At 29.3% G+C, this 20,618-nt stretch overlaps 1 protein-coding gene across 1 annotated transcript in view; it reads left to right on the forward strand.

Annotated features, from left to right (window-relative positions):
* Positions 1 to 1,369: 1,369 nt before the first annotated feature.
* LOC113373661 (CLIP domain-containing serine protease 2-like) overlaps positions 1,370 to 20,618 on the forward strand; it is a 46,319-nt gene continuing 27,070 nt past the window's right edge. The window contains exons 1-3 of the mRNA XM_026613944.1: positions 1,370 to 1,382; positions 1,501 to 1,606; positions 3,810 to 4,036. Of these exons, the coding sequence (XP_026469729.1) occupies positions 1,370 to 1,382; positions 1,501 to 1,606; positions 3,810 to 4,036 (346 nt within the window). The remainder of the gene's footprint in view (positions 1,383 to 1,500; positions 1,607 to 3,809; positions 4,037 to 20,618) is intronic.

Here is a 20,618-nt window from a genome sequence, read left to right on the forward strand (position 1 = left end):
AAAAGGAGTTTAAATATACTGAAATATTTAGTAAATTATTTTCGAGTTATATTAATTTATGTAATTATATTTGGTAGATAAATAACCAAATATTTATATAAAATTTATGTTAAATAATATCTTATCAAAAATATATAAATGTATAAAGAAAAAAATACACAACACAAGTTTAAAATAATTATAATTTACATATTTTACATATGCATATATAAACGTGTAATATTTCAAAATTTACTAATTATAATAAATCAAAAATTTTCAAATCATAAATTATATTGAAAACTATGCGAGTTTAGCAAAAATACTATTCCGAGAATAATCAATGCAATTATAAGAAAAAAATGATATTTATTATCTATATAGTTCCTAAGAGAATTTTTATAAGCGTTCGTACATTTCAAAAAAAAAATAGAAATAATATTATTCATCAAATGAATTTTAGATATATTGAAAGTACCATGCAGACATTATTAAAGTAAACGGAAATTTCAGCATGTAATTGCAAAAATGTTTTAAAAATTCTAAATTTTAAAATTTGCAATTAAGAATAATATTTAAAAAACAAAACAAAGTTAACATTTATTTTATGATGGTTATTATGATCTTTAGTCTGAACCATTAAAAATATATTAATATATATATATATATATATATTTATTAACACATAGTGAAAATTGCTAACATATATGAGAAAATACATATAAATATCGAATAATATAAATAAAAATTATTAAACCTTAAGAAAAATTTATTCCTAATAAATTTCCAAATAATTGATATTGTAAGAATCAATAAATAATATGAGTTGAATCATGTTTTAAAGAATTGTTTTGTATAAATTGAAAATTAAAGTATACTGGTGCGTTTTTTAACATTTTCACGCAAATTATTTAAAATTATTTTTATGCGTATGATCAAACTAGTCCGATATTTATAAATTTATAACTAATAGTTGTCTGCCTATAGGCAGGTCCATGGTATGAGAAGCACCGCAAAACGATCAATGGTTTGCTTGAAGCAATGAGCTGATTAAAAAATATATATTGAAGTATTTCTGTACTATAAGTAAACTAAAATGAATAAAATGACTATAAACCCACAATTATCCGGATATTAATTGCTGTATGTTAACTTGTTTTTACTTAAGTTAATTATACTAATTTTATATATCAACATGATTTATATATCCGAATGAATAACCAAGTGAGCCAAGTGTAATTAACATATTGCGAAAGAAGATTTAATTTTAAATATGCGATTACGATCAAAATTTTTCGAAATTTATTCATTAAAAATAATAAATTGTTTATATAGTACCATAAAGATAATTGTTTTATTATTGACGCAAAAATAGATGATTTCTTTGAGCATGGAAATTGGATGTGAAAATAATCATTCAAATTTTCTTTTCTAATAAAATAAAAAAAAATTATCTATGCACATAATGTATTTAGCTAGAATAATTTTAACAAAATTACATTACTTAATTTTTTAATTCAGCAAATGGAAAAGGATTTTACTGTGGAGGTGTCCTTATAAGCGATCGATATGTCCTGACAGCCGCACATTGCGTTAATGGAAAGGATATACCATCAACATGGAGATTGTGAGTAAACAAATTAATGAAATATTTAATAGATATTAAATACTATATATAAACACAAAATTGTTTATTAATAAATTAAGTTTAAAGTCGCGAATGAAACCCATAAAAATGGTTCTAAATTATTTAATTATTTTTTAAAATGATTCATATAATGGGCAATAATAATATAATATTTTGCTATGTACAAAATGAATGTCTTTCAAATTTTCATACTATAATTTGCTTTGCCCAAACAAACTCACCGTCACAAGAGCTCGAAACTTCGATAACTTTTGATAAAAACTTACATAAAAAAAGTTTTAGGGGAAAGTCCCTTAGTGGCAAACACCTAAGGTTATTTATAAATAAATTATTGATATTTAGGTACCTGTGTGCTCCCCAGGATCCTTTCACTTGTAATTTGAAATGAAAAGATTTATACTCGCTTAAATAATACGTGTTAAATACAGTGTCCGGTGCTTGGGGCCGTCCGGCGTTACAAGACTTCTCCCTACCTTAAAAATTAATTAAAGCAATATTTAGGATTGGTGAAGCATGAAGGAAGGACTAACAATACCATAACATCGAAAGTATACCGATTTGGGAAAGGGTCCAAAGGGCGAAAGACGTAGTATGTTTGCTTGATCATGTTTCTATTTACTGTTTAGTCTGTGCCCTGCCTTAACATGATTTGTAAACCTTCATTGTTTTTAAAGAGTCAAAAAAATTTTTTTGAATAATAACTTATACGTGTATACAGATATATAATATCACTTTGTTGCTTTGCTATAAATTGAATAATAGATTTGTCTTTAAAAGAATGGATTTGGGTACGGTTGTGACATGTGGTTGTGGGTCAAAATTTATTATAAAACAAACCATCATTTCTTAAAAGTTTTATATCTTAAATAATACCAAATAGTAACTCTCAAAAACACAAAATTTTTAAATCAAGTTTTACTTCAAAAAAATTTAGCTTTAAAATTTTTAAAAAACTCTAAAAATGGTGACAAACTTATTAATTAATTTAAGACGTTCACCTGACATCTAGCTATAATTGAATAAAACAAAAAGTGATCTAAGTGATCACAATCATCTTTTGTTTACACATTGGTAAAATATTCTTTGTTCCTCAAGCTTACTTAATTAAATAATTACCCAAGTTAAAGAATGTTTTAATCATTCATAAAATTAATATATAGTGTTACATCTATAAATTAATTGATTAGCTACGTTTTGAGGGGAAAGACGAAAAATAACGTAGGGAGAGAGAAATCTAGTCAAAATTAAATTTTTGAAATTTAAAAAAAAATACGTTTTTTGCGTTAATACATGTGATGTTTGGTGGGGGAAGCGGGATAATTTTAAATAATACGACGTATCACTAAGGTGAAGTGTTAAAAAATCAATAAAAACCGATCACGTGATTAGTGGAGACCCCCTTATTCTAGACAATAAATTTGTTAAAAAACTAGCTACTACCATATATTATTATACATAAGCATTAGAAAATAATCATGTCAAAAGGTAAATATTTTGATTCCTAGTATTTATTCTTTATAATACAAACATGTTTTTATGGTCAATAAGCGGCCAAAATCATAGTTATTATTAGTTATCATATATGTCAACATTTAGAGTGCAAATGGTTAAGTTTTGTTGTAAGGTTTTTAGGTCATTGTATGATATCAGTTAATTTTTTTTATTTCATTAGTAATCATCAAAACATAAATAATAACTATAAATTATTTTGATTTACATTAAATCTTTCAAAATGAATCTAAAATATTAAATAATGTTTTAAAATTTGTTAATTAAGCAATAGCAAATGATGACGGACTGACTTTTATTACATGCAAAAATTGATCTTCAGTATCACACTTTTCATTACTTTCGACATCTCAATCATTTTATCATGTGCTAAACAAGTTTTTAATAAAATGGAAAAATAAATTCATCATAATGAATGATAAAAAAATTTGAATATTGTTAAAATGGACGAAAAATAATGTTCGAGATACATAGAAGTTTTAAACAATAAATTTATTTAAAAAAATACCATTATATTTATATTTATATTTATATTTATATTTATACAACACAATTATACAATTATAGATATTAATGGTATAATAATGGTTGCATAGTATTTTAGAGATATTTAGCAATTTCAAACAATGAAGTTGTTAAAAAAAAATTATAAGTGTATTTTGTCTTTTTCTAGAACTGGGGTAAGATTAGGTGAATATAACACCGATACCGATATCGACTGCCTGGCCGACGGGCCACGAGGGACCCTCGAAAGCGCGATAGAAGCAGGTTATTGCGCCGATCCGCCCGTCGACTTAGCCATTGCTGATCGGACGGTTCACGAACTGTACAATCCAAACAGCCGAAATCAGCAGAACGATATTGCTTTACTGAGACTGGAGCGAAGTGTACAATTTACAGGTTTGATTATTTATTATTAAGGTTATAGGTACATGGCAAATTGCTAGAACTTCCCGTACAACAGTAATTGAATATTCGCGAAATAAAAATGATCATCATTAAAAATTTATCAATAAGTAATAGAAATTGTTTTACAAAATTTAAGGTAATTATTATAATAATAATTATCCTTATCTATTCTTATCTACACATAAATGAACAAAATATAATCATTTCTTCACAAGCAGTATGGTGATTGAAACAATCTAATAGGATGACCGGTACCATCAAAAGCTGCTATATGCCCTAAATGTCCGAACCGACTGACCCGGCTTTTGCAAAAATATGAACAATTCACTTAATCAATACGAATCAAATACTTTCAAATTCATTTTAATCGGATGTTTTTTAAAAACAGGTTTATCACACTGTGTTACTAACGATTTGTCACAATCTATAGTGCACATTAAAATAATTAACAATATATATTAAAAAGTTCAGAAAAAACTACGCCGTTCACTAAATAAGTAGCCAAGTCCATTTTACCTTACATTGATTTGATAAAAGCAAACATTAATTAATACTAAATAATATTAGATGCTAAAGTTATTAACAATAAAAAATAATTAACAATATATATTAAAAAGTTAAGAAAAAACTACAACGTTCACTAAATAAGTAACCAAGTCCATTTTACCTTACATTCATTTGATAAGAGCAAACATTAATAAATACTAAACAATATTAGATGCTAAAGTTATTAACAATAAAAAATAATTAACAATAAATATTGAAAAGTTAAGAAAAAACTACACCGTTCAATAATAAGTAACCAAGTCCATTTTACAATACATTGATTTAGTAAATGCAAAAATTAAATAAATATTAAATAATATTATATGCTAAAAATAATTAACAATTTATATTAAAAAGTTGAGAAAAAACTACACCGTTCAATAATAAGTAACCAAGTCCATTTTACACTACATTGATTTGATAAAAGCAAGCATTAATAAATACTAAATAATATTAGATGCTGAAGTTATTAATAATAAAAAATAATTAACAATATATATTAAAAAGTTAAGAAAAAATTACACCGTTCAATAATAAGTAACCAAGTCTATTTTTTACACTACATCGATTTGATAAATGAAAATATTAAATTAATATTAAATGATATTATATGCTAAAGATAATTAACAATTTATTTTAAAAAGTTGAGAAAAAAACTACACCGTTCACTAAATAAGTAGCCAAGTCCATTTTACACTACATTGATTTGGTAAAAGCAAACATTAATAAATACTAAATAATATAAGATGCTGAAGTTATTAACAATAAAAAATAATTAACAATATATATTAAAAAGTTAAAAAAAAACTACACCGTTCACTAAATAAGTAACCGAGTCCATTTTACACTACATTGATTTGGTAAAAGCAAACATTAATAAATACAAAATAATATTAGATGTTAAAGTTATTAAATATCATATTTAATTTTATTACATATAGATTTAACGCTATAATATACATATATTTTTCTAAATAAACGATGGAAAATAAAATATAATAATATTTAAAAAAAATAAAAATTGATACTTTCTTTTCAATTTTCAGAATCAAAAAAAGTCAAAATATATAATATTTTCAGTGCTAAAATATAAAAACTTAACTTGGAAAGTTTATATATATATATATATATATATATATATATATATATATATATAAATTGCTTCATACTAATTTGCGAAAACAAACACCAATCGCAGGCGAAACTGAAATAAAAGCCTTGCGATGGTTACTTAAAGAAAATTCTTATCAAAACCAAAATTGGACACAAACTAAGTCTTGAAAAATTGAGAACCTCGATATAAATTGAAGGCATAGGATTGATGATCTTATGTATATGGATCAGGTGTAATGAAGAGTGTTTCTGGAGTTCGTAAATATGGCAAAAAAGTGTGTGAAATTTTGCCTACCAAGACGAAACTGAAGAAAACGCTATGCGATAGCCAGTTGAAGCAAATTCTTATTAGAACAAAAATTGGACAACAATCAAGTCTTAAAAAATTGAGGAACTCGGTTTCCATTGAACGAAATCAGACAGCTACTCATAGAAACTTGGAGTTCGTAGAAAATCAAAATTGAGGACTTCGATATTAATTAAAAGTCATAGGATTGATCTTATGTATAAGTGTCAGGTGAAATGAAGAGTGTTTCTAGACCTTGATATCGAGGGCTGCTTATAGAAACTTGGAGTTTGTAAATATGGCAAAAAAGTGTGTGAATTTTTGCCCTCCAAGACGAAACTGAAGAAAACGCTATGCAATGATCAGTAGAATGAAAATTGGACAACAATCAAGTCTTGAAAAATTGAGCAACTCGGTTTCTATTGAACTGAATCAGACAGTTTCTCATAGAAACTTGGAGTTTGTAGATAATCAAAATAAAGGACCTCGATATTAATTAAAAGTCATAGGATTGATCTTATGTATATGGATCAGGTGAAATGAAGAGTGCTTTTAGCCATAATATAGATCGAGGGCTACTTGAAGTTCGTAAATATGGCACAAGAGTGTGTAAAATTTTGCCTACCAAGACGAAACTGAAAAAACGCCTTGCAAAGGTCAGTCGAAACAAATTCTTATTAGAATAAAAATGGGACAGCAATCAAGTTTTGAAAAATTGAGGAACACAGTTTCTATTGAAAGGAATTAGACAGCTACTCATAGAAACTTGGAGTTCGTAGAAAATTAAAATTAAGGACCTCAATATTAATTAAAAGGCATAGGATTGATCTTATGTATAAGGATCAGGTGAAATGAAGAGTGTTTCTAGACATAGATCGAGGGCTACTTATAGAAACTTGAAGTTTGTAAATATGGCAAAAGAGTGTGTAAAATTTTGCCTACCAAGACGAAACTAAAAAAACGCCTTGCAAAGGTCAGTGGAAGCAAATTCTTATTAGAATAAAAATGGGACAGCAATCAAGTCTTGAAATAATTGAGGAACACAGTTTCTATTGAAAAGAGCTACTCATAGAAACTTGGAGTTCGTAGAAAATTAAAATTGAGGACCTCAATATTAATTAAAAGGCATGGGATTAATCTTATGAATAAGAAATGAAGAGCGTTTCTAGACATAGATCGAGGGCTGCTTATAGAAACTTGGAGTTCGTAAATATGGCAAAAGAGTGTGTGAAATTTTGTCTACTAAGACGAAACTGAACGAAACGCCTTGCTATGGCCAGGTGAAGCAAATTCTTATTAGAACAAAAACTGGACTAAAATTAAGTCTTGAAAAATTGAGGAACACAGTTTCTATTGAAAGGAATTAGGCAGCTACTCATAGAAATTTGGAGTTCGTAGATATGGCAGAGGAGTGTATGAAATGCTTCCAAAATCGATACTGAATATCTAAGTCAATATTATATTAACTAAATTTCGAACAAAATAATTTCAAAAATCATTTAGGAGTATATTGGTTAATATACAGAAAATTGATAAATATGGGCAACTCATTGGAAAATTGGATTGAGAGACATTCATTCTCATTTTAAGTGAGCAATTATATATAAAATGGAAATTTTATATGTATTAAAATAATTCAATCCTGAATTTATATTTATATTTTTTTCTAAGAAGCAACAGTTCGTAAAATAAGAAGAATTAAAATTGAAGTTTGTTTATGCTTAAAGCAATCCAAAACTCTGCACTTGTTAGAATGAATTATACAAGAAATTAGATTACAATTTAACATATAATTCAAGTTCACTGAAAAAATATGTAAAATCAATTTCAATTATAATGTTTTTGGCATAAAATACATGAATAATCTTAAATATGAATTATTATATTAATATTGAATTTCGAATACTTGATGAATTTGTATGAATTTCGATATTCAAACCCAAATCTATATATATATATATATATATATATATATATATATATATATATATAAATTCATCGATAACCTCCAATGAAATGAGTGACTGATGTGAAAAATATAACATACATGAAAATAAATAATCATATGAATAGTTATAAAAAATTTTGTCCAGAAAATCTACTCAAAAAAAACATTAATATATAAAATTTGAAAATCTTGAAATCCTTCTAAGCTATAGTTTGAAAATATTACACAGCAATACTAATTAGTTCTTAGATTGTTACATTTTTAAAAATATTGAGCACAAAATTAAACCAAACTCCAAATATATAAAGCCTATAATAACAAATTCATTCAGTACACAAATTCAGTTAATAATATAAATAAAAGCACAGCAACTTTAGAACGCAAAATCTTATAAATAGATAAAGAATCATTATAATATTGATATTTGTGAATTATTATTATATATACATATATAAATTAATTAAAATATAATTTTAATGTTTCGAAAATACCTTATGAAAAATTGAAGTCAGAAGCAGTACTCATTATATAAAATAGTGAGAATTTACCAAATGAGTTACTAGTTACTGGTTATTAGTAAGTGAACCAGCTATGAGAAAATTTTGGAAAAATGATTAATTATAAATTCTCTTAGTCATTTCTATACATTTTTTTTACCAAATAATATTAATTTAATAAAATTAAATCAAAATGCATATGCAAGTTTTGCCGATGCTTCTGCCTTTCCTACATTAACTTTTAGTTGTATTTTAATATCATAATAGATTTATAAATAAGAAAATTATACTTCTATAAATACTATTTATTAATAAAAAATATTTTTATAAGAAATATTATATTATATTAAAATTTTTACGAGATCATAGACAACACGTTCGGAACAATAAAATCCACCAAAATAAAACAAGATGCCAAGAAGACTTTTGGAATAGATATTTCATAATGTAACAATTTTGCTTACACTTCAGTTAACGTCTAAAAAATATGGCATTTTCTGAGGAGTCTTAGTAAGTGAACTTGCCTATAACTATTACATAAATATTATGAACAAATTATCCAAAATAATTTATTCTAGTTGAAAAAACATACCAAAGCGGTCCCCAAGAAGGAGTTAAATAATTGCAAGCTACTCCTGATTTAGCCACTTGTTCTATCCTCAACAAGATGGGTATAATCTGGAACTAAATAGAAAAATAAATAAAATTATGATGACTATTCTAGTCAAAAAGTTTTAAGATGTTTCTATTGCCATGTACAAGAAACGGCTGGACCAAAATCCAAATAAACTTCCAAAACAATCTCCTAAACCTCACCCGGCTAAAATAATATTTCTGTTGCATAATATCTAAAGGAGAAGCTATAAAATTAAATGGCCAGCTATCGTTCTTGAGTATGTGACTGAAAAATGTTAGCTAAAATATATTTTGTATAAAATTGCTATAAGGAACCCTGATAAAGATGTTTCGTAATTCGAAAAATTATTTATTTTGTTTAAAATAAATCTCACTAAAAATTCAAACAAGCAAAAAATTGTAAGTCAAACTGCCACCACCGCATGGCTTAAAACTACAACATGAGGTTGATAGATGTCATTTCAAATTAAGCCTTTGAAGGCAAAAATATCAACATTTAAAACACCCACAATTATTTATCCTAGAGCCAATTAAAATAAATAATTAATTATAATTTAAAAAACCAACCGAACAATAATGACATATGTCAATATGAGCAACCAATTAAAAAGTTTAAAACTTCACACAAAGCAAAGAAAATGTAATAATCTAATTCTAGTTTTCTCATATCTAATTGAATATATAATCTTCTTGTCGATGAATAAAATGATATAAAACATACGTTGAAATAATTAGCGTTATAATAAACTGATTAAATTTAAAAAATCGAACATAGAGTAATGAACTAACATTGAAAATAAACGGATGCCTATATACATTATATATGAATAAAAAATATATAATAATAATATATATATAAAACATAAATGAAAATATAAACAGTAATATATGGAAAATTATTGAAAATATGGGCAATTTTACATATTTTTAAACCCATTTTATATTTCATATGATATATCCAAATAAAATTCAAGGAAAAAACATGTTTTGAGCAATCAAATTTAAGATGAGTTCAATAATATGTTGTCGAAAGTTTGGAGTATTTGATTTCGACATATATATGCAAAATGCATCACAATATGGTTATGGATCGAGATTAAAAGGTAATCTAACAGTTATATCGTGTTTATAATTAGCGAATAGTCGGCTAACAGTATCAGAAGTTAGGGTCAACCAAGAGTATCTGGACAATTTATTGAAAATTTCTGGACAGTTATTTAAAATTTTGAGAAAAAGCTACTAAAGCTGGAGAGAGTATCGTCATTGAAAAAACAGATAGTGGTAATTGTAATGCAATTATCGGACTTGATTAACTTGATCAAGGCAACTAACAATAATTCAAGTCAGAAGATATCAAGCAATGTATTAATAGCCATGATACCAGAATTTGGAGGTTTGAACTTGTTGATGCTGTGCGGGACATCTACGAGGTTTCAAAAAAAAGGATGACAGTATTGTTGATATCTAAATTGAGAGCAAGTGCACAAAAATGGCATTTTAGTAAATCAGTATGCAACGTAAGTGAGAAGATATCAAGCAATGAATTATTAGCGATGATACCAGAATTTGGGGGTTCGTCTGAACAATGCGTTGAATACTCGTGGTTTGAACGAATTGAAGCTGTGCGGGACACCTACGAGGTGACAAAAAAAGTAAGGCAATATTGTTGATATCTAAGTTGACAGCAACAGTTCTTGTGTAGCAGCCGAAGAGTACACATCGATTAAATAACTAATATTATTGTGATGTTCCCAGTGACTAACGGTTCGGGCGGCCGGCCGCCCGATCCGAATTCTGATACCTGCGTTTCTGATATCGGTGCAACGATACCAGAGGCGACGAACACTTACGTAAACAAATTAAACGCAGATATGGAAATTTGTGATATAGTGAGTGAGAATTTAAGTAAAAAGATCGCTAATGAGAATAAATTAATGAAAGAAAGTTTAAATTGTAAAAGTGGATTTAAAATTAGAAAGATTGTTAAAGGCGTCAAGAAAGCTAATGGTAGTATAACTAAAGCAAGTAAAAAAGAAAAAGGGTTATCAAAACAAACCAACAGTGAAACAAACAAGAAGGCAGTGAGTGTATGCGAAGAAATAATGGAAACAAATATTGAATCGAATAAAAATGACAATAATGCAGCTAATGATATTAAAGAAAATGAAGTTACAGTCTCAGATAATGAGGTGAATAAATTAACTAAAAATAGTATTCTGAATAATATAAATCGATTTGAAGATTTTGACATGGGACCATACATAATTTATGTCGAATCAACAGATAAAAATATAGGACGTCTACACCCTATGGCGTTAGGAAAAATAATACATAATTCAGGTTCACACTTTAAAACAGATTTGTTAGAAGTTTCAGTTGTGGGGAAAAACAAAGTGAAATTGCAATTTAAAAATGCTAATACTGCAAATAATATACTAGATGAAAAGATTTTGGAAAAGAAAAATCTCAAAGCATATATCCCGAAATATTTGCTTACCAGACAAGGTATAATATTTGATGTGGATTCTGAATTATCAGAAGAAGAAATTTTGGACGCGATTGAATCCGACATACCTGTCCTTGAAGTCCTACGTATGAAAGCAAAAAATACTGACGTAACGAAGGTTAAATCACAATGTGTTAAAATAACGTTTAGAGGTACAGTGCTACCTAACAAAGTGGCAATCCATTCAGTTAAATGCGTGGTCAGACCATTTATTCAAAAAATTGTGCAATGCTATAGATGCTGTAGATTTAATCATATAAAGGAACAGTGTAAAGGAGATCAAAGATGTATGAGATGTTCCGGCAAACATAATGTAGTCGATTGTAATGAACAAAAAGTGGAATGTGCATTATGCAGAGGAAACCACCCTGCAAATAACAAAGAGTGTCCGGTATTCATAAAAAATAAACAAATAAAAGAAATGATGGCATGGCAAAATATAGCCTTCCATGAAGCAAAAAACGCGTTAAACCAAAATAAATATGCTAGAGTGGTGAGAACAGGGTATGCTAGTAATGACTGGAATAGGGATTTTCCAGTTTTTCACACAAAACAGAGTGGTTATGCGGGCAAATCAGACAACAATTTGGACAAAAATAGATTTGAAATATTATCAGATTTAGAGGAAGTAGGGGAAGCTGAATATGCTAATACTATACAGTTTAGTAAACCAAAAAGATTTACCCATAAATCTTTAACCAAAACTAGGTCGATTCCAAAATTTACATCGAGAAATAATATTGAAAATGAACGAGCAACAATTCATAAACCTAGCACCGAACCCAAATATAATCCAAGTAAACGCTTGAAAACAAACACTGAACATGTACAGGAAGAAGATAATAGTAATATCATCGGTAATCAAGATAGTAGTAACATCATTGGTAATCAAGATAGTTCCATCGATTTACTCGAAGACTTTATAGATAACATTAAACGGATTTATATGCCGAACAATACTGAACACTATAAAATATTAGTTGAGATATTAAAAAGGATGGAGAGGTCACAACTTAGACTTGATAAAGATGATAGTGATTTATGAATCCTGTAAACCGATAATATGAGTGTTATTACCTTATACAATATGAGTATTTTACTTGTAGTAACCTTTGATTGGCATGCAAAAAAAAAAAAATAAATAAATAAATAAATAAATAAACGATTCTATATTCACATATCTCCTTATGATTAAAATTTTTCAAATTAATATTAGATCACTATATTCAAAGAAGTTGCAATTGGAAGCCTATATGAAAGCCAATCAAATTGATATTGTAATTTTATCTGAAACATGGATGAAAAAGGAATATAAATATGATATATCCGGATACTCTTTAATACATACCAATAGAGACGATGGATTCGGAGGTGTAGCTTTATATATTTGCCATAGACTACGTTTCGAAACTATAAATACCGAGATATACAGCAACACAAAAATTCAAATTTGTGGGGCCAAAATCATAGTCAATAATAGTACTGTGTTTAATATTTTTGCGATTTACTGTGCTCCAGGACACAGGACAAATCTTACTTATTGGACTTCTTTATTTGGAAACATATCGCCGCCTTTTTTAATTGCAGGTGATTTCAATGTGCATCATACGAGTTTTGGCAGCATTCATAATAATCATGACGGAATAATTTTAAGCGAAGCCATTAACTCAGAGGGGTTATGTGTTCTGAATGACGGATCGCCTACGTTATTGAGAAGACATGACAGAAATCCTTCTGCGATAGATTTATCTATATGCAATCCATCTGTGATGCTCAGTGCGGAATGGCACGTCACAGATGAAACTTTGGGATCGGACCACCTTGGTATATCAATTCGGATTGGAGTGAGTAGGGTTAATATGAATAACAATACTATTAGAAACAGGCATATTTGGAAAATTAAAGAAGCTGACTGGAAGAAATACGAGCAAGTGACAGATAAGCTATTGTCAGAATTGATATTTGATAAAGATCCATCGGCTACGTACGGTAAGTTTGTTAAATGCATAAATCAGGCGGCTTTGTTAGCAATTCCCATGTCAAGACCTTACTTCGGTAAAAAAGATAGATTTCTGTCAACGCCTTGGTGGGATGAAGAGTGTGAGAAATTCAATAAGATGAAGCTAGAAGCTATTAGAAAATACAAAAGGTCTCCAGTTTTGGCTAATTACATCGAATATAAAAGACTTTTAGCGAAATGTCGTATAACGTTCAAAAAGAAAAAACGGGACAAGTGGATTGAATTTTGTAATTCTTTTACAAGATCAACTTCATCTAAATACATTTGGGATAAAGTAAAAGCCTTGAAAAATAGAGTAGTGCAAAGAAATCCTTTTCCTATAGATGAATCAGATAAGTTCCTTAACAATATTACCCCGGCCTCAGCAACAAATGAAGTAATTATTCCAAGTGCACAAGAAATGGATGTACTGGAAGGTCCTTTCGCAATGCAGGAGCTTCTTTTGGCACTAAAAACAAATTCGAACACTACACCGGGTGCGGACAATATTCACTATCCAATGTTGAATAAATTATCCAGTTTTGGCAAGAATATGTTACTACGGGTTCTTAACGAAGTTTGGACCACCGAAACAGCTATTCATGAGTGGAAAAATATAATTACAATTCCAATTCTTAAACCAGGCAAAGATCCTTCAAGAGCAGAATCATATCGTCCTATATCGTTGTCTTCATGTATAGCGAAAACATTCGAACGACTGATCAAAAGAAGATTGGAATGGTGGGCGGAAAGCAACAGGATATTTTCTAGTTGCATGCTAGGTTTCCGTAATAATCGGGGCACGATTGACGTTATCACATCCTTGGTATATGAAATCAAAATTAATTTAGCAAAAAATAATCTCCTGATTGCTGCAAACGTGGACTTAGTTAATGCTTATAACTGCGTTCAAATACCTATATTAATGAAGATTCTGTCTGATATCAAGATGCCAAGAAGATTTATTCTTCATATACACCACCTCATATCAGACCGCAGAATCAATCTCAGGTGTAACAATTTACAATTCGGACCACGTAAAATGAAAGAAGGACTACCTCAAGGATCCGTTCTTAGTCCGCTATTATTCAATCTATATACCTGCAAGTTACAATCCGCGCTAGATCTGGAAGTCAAAATTATGCAGTACGCGGATGATATTATACTTCTACATAAGGCTAATACTTTGCATGAGGCTATTGATAAAATGAATATAACAATGCAGCTCTTCCATAATTGGTGTATATCGTTAGGGTTTTTAATGTCAGAAAATAAAAGTACAATAAGCCTCTTTACAAGACATAGGAAGTCTATAAATCCAGACTATATCAGCATAAACAATAATGTGCTGAAGGTTGAACCTACAATTAGATGTCTCGGGCTACTTATTGATGACAAATTAAAGTGGAAACCACACATCGATTATCTGGTTTATAAATGTGAAGAAGCACTGAATATTCTCAGGTTTCTTAATCACATTAATTATGGTGCTGATATCAAGATTTCTCTTAGAATATACAAGCAATTAATATTATCTAAGTTGGATTACGGTAGTTTCATATATGGCGACGCATCCAAAAGTGTACTTAGCAAACTAGACACAATCCAAAACAAAGCTTTGAGGTCTTGTTTGGGGGTCATGCGTTCCACTCCTATCAATGCATTACATGTTGAAGCTAACATATATCCTTTACACTTGAGGAGGAGATTGTTGGCTTCAAACTTCATCATAGATAGAATGAAATATAATAACGTAGTATTAAAGAATGTGAATCAGATCAATAATGAACTCAACAGCCCATACTGGAGAAATAGGAAGAGCCCTATTCTAGTAACTGCGTATAGTGAAGTGGTTGAAAAATGTAATCTCTTACAAACTTGGACAGCAACCTCAAGATTTCATTTCAAGTACAATGTTACTTCTTCTAATCTGAAAAATATAATTCAAATCGATTTCGCCAATGTGCACTATAGTGGAGATACCAATAAATGTAGGATGGAGATCGAAGAAAGTATACAGGAAACATTTGAAGACTATGATATATTTTACACAGATGGTTCGAAGAATTCAGATGGTGTCGGTGCGTGTTTTTACCATCAGGGGACAAATTCCTTAACAAAATATAGATTAGATAAAGATGCGTCAATATATACAGCGGAAATGTACGCTATTAATAGGTGCGTAAAGTATATTGTTGAACATAATGTGAAGAAATCGGTCATAATCAGCGATAGCAGGTCTGCTCTTGAGGGCATGTTGTCGTTGGGAAAGGACCCGTCATTATTAACGATAGACACATTAAATGACATACATGCGATATTATTAAAAAAATGGGAGTTACGCATTATATGGGTAAGAAGCCATATTGGGATAGCTGGCAATGAAGCGGTGGATAACGGCGCCAAAGATGCTATAAATACAGGGACTGTTGTTGCGGATGGAATATCATATAGTGACATAAAAAGATGTAACAGAGCAAACATTCGGAATATTTGGCAATTGGATTTCCAGTCATCGATAAGAATTAAAGGAAGTTTTTATGGTATGGTACAAGGAAAAATTCCAGCCAAACCATGGTATGACGGATTCACGGAGTGTCGGCCTTTTTATGCTACACTATGTAGATTAAGACTAAATCATTCATACGCTCCGTTCCACCTAAGCAGAATTGGGATCAATATCGATCCTAGTTGCTACTGCTTGGGTGAAGCGACTAGGGCGGATGCAGAACACATCATTATGGAATGTAAACGTTGGGAAAAGGGCAGGCAAAAACTATGGGAAGAAATTATTAAACATAAAATCTGCCTTCCAATTAATTTCATAACAATGTTAACAGATGTAAGACTATATGGTGCTCTGTATACTTATATAAAATCTAATAATATAAAATTATAAATAAAATATACATAAATACATACATATAAAATTACAAATGAAATATACATAAGTCAGTGATATATATGTAAGACAAGACTAAGATATAGTGTAGATATGATATGATATAGTAAATGTTTAAATAAGTTTAACTCATGTATATGGCTAATATACTAGTTTATAAAGCCAATAAATCATAAATAAAAAAAAAAAAAAAAAACAAAAAAAAAGTTGACAGCAAGTGCACAAAAATGTTATTTTAGTAACCAGAGTATCAACGTAGTATGCAGAGTATGAAATGGAGAAGATCGTATAACGCGCCTTAAAAGGTTTGAATCTCGAGACGGGGTTTTCCATTATCTATCAGGAACATTATCATGATAAAATGGAATTAGGAAATAAGATAGGTTTTAATTACACATATTTTATTTGAAATAGTTAACTCAGAGGTAGTTTTTTTTCTATTTTGGAAAAATACTATTATTTGAAAAAAAATATTATATTAATTTTTGATGGTCATTAAAATAAATAAATTAATACTAGGTTGACAGGAATAGTCCAGAGTAGACCTTTATGTCAAAGATCTAATGATGTAGCATATCAGTACAAAATCTAATGAATTCAGTGACTGTGCCTAATAATTAGGATCTTCAAACTCAACAGCAAACATCGCAAATACACGTGGATATTAACTAATATCAAAAACAATATGGTAGAAAAATTATTTGTACAATAATGGAAGATATCAAGCAATGAATTATTAGCCATGGTACCAAAATTTGGAGGTTTGACAGATTAATGCGTTGATTACTCGTGGCTGTCTGGGACACCTACGAGGTGACAAAAAGAAGGATGACAGTATTGTTGATATCTAAATTGACAGCAAGTGCACGAAAATGGTATTTTAGTGAACCAGAGTATGCAAAATCAATGCATTGACTCGTGGTTTGAACGTATTGATGCTGTGCGGGACATCTACCAGGTATCAAAAAGAAGAATGCCAGTATTGTTGATATCTAAGTTGACAGAAAGTGCACGAAAATGGCATTTTAGTGAATATATAATCTTCTTGTCGATGAATAAAATGATATAAAACATACGTTGAAATAATTAGCGTTATAATAAACTGATTAAATTTAAAAAATCGAACATAGAGTAATGAACTACCATTGAAAATAAACGGATGCCTATATACATTATATATGAATGAAAAATATATAATAATAATATATATAAACATAAATGAAAATATAAACAGTAATATATGGAAAATATTGAAAATATGGGCAATTTTACATATTTTTAAACCCGTTTTATATTTCATATGATATATCCAAATAAAATTCAAGGGAAATTGTTTTGAGCAATCAAATTTAAGATGAGTTCAATAATATGTTGTCGAAAGTTTAGATAGAAAAGTATTTGATTTCGACATATATATGCGTAATGCATTGCAATATGGTTATAGACCGAGATTAAAAGGTAATCTAAACAGAGTTATATCGTATTTATAATTAGCGAATAGTCGGCTAACAGTATCAGAAGTTAGGGTCAACCAAGAGTATCTGGACAATTTATTGAAAATTTCTGGACATTTATTAAAATTTTGAGAAAAAGCTACTGGAGAGAGTATCGTCATTGAAACAACAAATAGTGGTAATTGTAATGCAATTATCGGACTTGATTAACTTGATCAAGGCAACTAACAATAATTCAAGTCAGAAGATATCAAGCAATGTATTAATAGCCATGATACCAGAATTTGGAGGTTTGAACTTGTTGATGCTGTGCGGGACATCTACGAGGTTTCAAAAAAAAGGATGACAGTATTGTTGATATCTAAATTGAGAGCAAGTGCACAAAAATGGCATTTTAGTAAATCAGTATGCAACGTAAGTGAGAATATATCAAGCAATGAATTATTAGCGATGATACCAGAATTTGGGGGTTCGTCTGAACAATGCGTTGAATACTCGTGGTTTGAACGAATTGAAGCTGTGCGGGACACCTACGAGGTGACAAAAAAAGTAAGGCAATATTGTTGATATCTAAGTTGACAGCAAGTGCACAAAAATGGTATTTTAGTAATCCAGAGTATGCAACGTAGTATGCAGAGTATGAAATGGAGAAGATCGTATAACGCGCCTTAAAAGGTTTGAATCTCCGAGACGGGGTTTTCCATTATCTATCAGGAACCATTATCATGATAAAATGGAATTAGGAAATAAGATAGTTTTAATTACACATATTTATTTGAAATAGTTAACTCAGAGGTAGTTTTTTTTCTATTTTGGAAAAATACTATTATTTGTGAAAAAAATTATATTAAATTTTTTGATGGTCATTAAAATAAATAAATTAATACTAGGTTGACAGGAATAGTCCAGAGTAGACCTTTATGTCAAAGATCTAATGATGTAGCATATCAGTACAAAATCTAATGAATTCAGTGACTGTGCCTAATAATTAGGATCTTCAAACTCAACAGCAAACATCGCAAATACACGTGGATATAACTAATATCAAAAACAATATGGTATAGAAAAATTATTTGTACAATAATGGAAGATCAAGCAATGAATTATTAGCCATGGTACCAAAATTTGGAGGTTTGACAGATTAATGCGTTGATTACTCGTGGCTGTCTGGGACACCTACGAGGTGACAAAAAGAAGGATGACAGTATTGTTGATATCTAAATTGACAGCAAGTGCACGAAAATGGTATTTTAGTAAACCAGAGTACGCAACGTATTCATATGACGAGATGAAGAGGCACTTAACACATTTTTCATAAACGGAGAAGATCGTATGACGCGTCTTAAAAGTTTGATTCTCTGTCTGGATATGGGGAAAACAGGAACTGTTCAGCGTGTATTTTCAGGATAAAATGGCATTAGGGGACAGGTTAGGTTTTATGGAATGTGACCTGTTAGCCTACATGATTGATAGTTTTGATAAACCCGCTGATTTGATCAGCATGGCTTGATTTCATATGAACATGAGAATGTGACATATTGTTTGTACAAAATTGTATGAATATGATCCGATACTGAAAAGTAATCTAAAGTGAGTTCATAATTAGCGAACAAGTTCATAATCATGTTCATAATTAGCGAACAAGTTCAGAAGTTAGATAACAGTATCAAAAACGAATCAACCAAGAGTATCTGGACGATTTATTGAAATTTTTTGAAAATTATTATTCTAAATTTTGAGAATTGGCTACTGGAGAGAGTAACGTCATTGAAAAAGAGAGTAACGTCATTGAAACAACAGATAGTGGTATTGTAATTCAATTATCAGACTTGATTAACTTGATGAAGGCAACTAACAATGATTCAAGTGAGAAGATATCGAGCAATGTATTATTAGCCATGATACCAAAATTTGGAGGTTTGACAGATCAATGCATTGATGACTCGTGGTTTGAACGAATTGAAGCTGCCCGGGACACCTACGAGGTGTCGAAAAGAAGAATGGCAGTATTGTTGATATCTAAATTGACAGCAAGTGCACGAAAATGGTATTTTAGTGAACCAGAGTATGCAAAATCAATGCATTGACTCGTGGTTTGAACGTATTGATGCTGTGCGGGACATCTACCAGGTATCAAAAAGAAGAATGCCAGTATTGTTGATATCTAAGTTGACAGAAAGTGCACGAAAATGGCATTTTAGTGAATATATATCTTCTTGTCGATGAATAAAATGATATAAAACATACGTTGAAATAATTAGCGTTATAATAAACTGATTAAATTTAAAAAATCGAACATAGAGTAATGAACTACCATTGAAAATAAACGGATGCCTATATACATTATATATGAATGAAAATATATAATAATAATATATATAAAACAAATGAAAATATAAACAGTAATATATGGAAAAATTATTGAAAATATGGGCAATTTTACATATTTTTAAACCCGTTTTATATTTCATATGATATATCCAAATAAAATTCAAGGGAAATTGTTTTGAGCAATCAAATTAAGATGAGTTCAATAATATGTTGTCGAAAGTTTAGATAGAAAAGTATTTGATTTCGACATATATATGCGTAATGCATTGCAATATGGTTATAGACCGAGATTAAAAGGTAATCTAAACAGAGTTATATCGTATTTATAGATTAGCGAATAGTCGGCTAACAGTAT

The sequence above is a fragment of the Ctenocephalides felis genome, unplaced genomic scaffold (assembly GCF_003426905.1).
Source record: "Ctenocephalides felis isolate EL2017-DRISC unplaced genomic scaffold, ASM342690v1 CF-g0.4_SCAFFOLD_01604, whole genome shotgun sequence".
Taxonomy (NCBI): domain Eukaryota; kingdom Metazoa; phylum Arthropoda; class Insecta; order Siphonaptera; family Pulicidae; genus Ctenocephalides; species Ctenocephalides felis.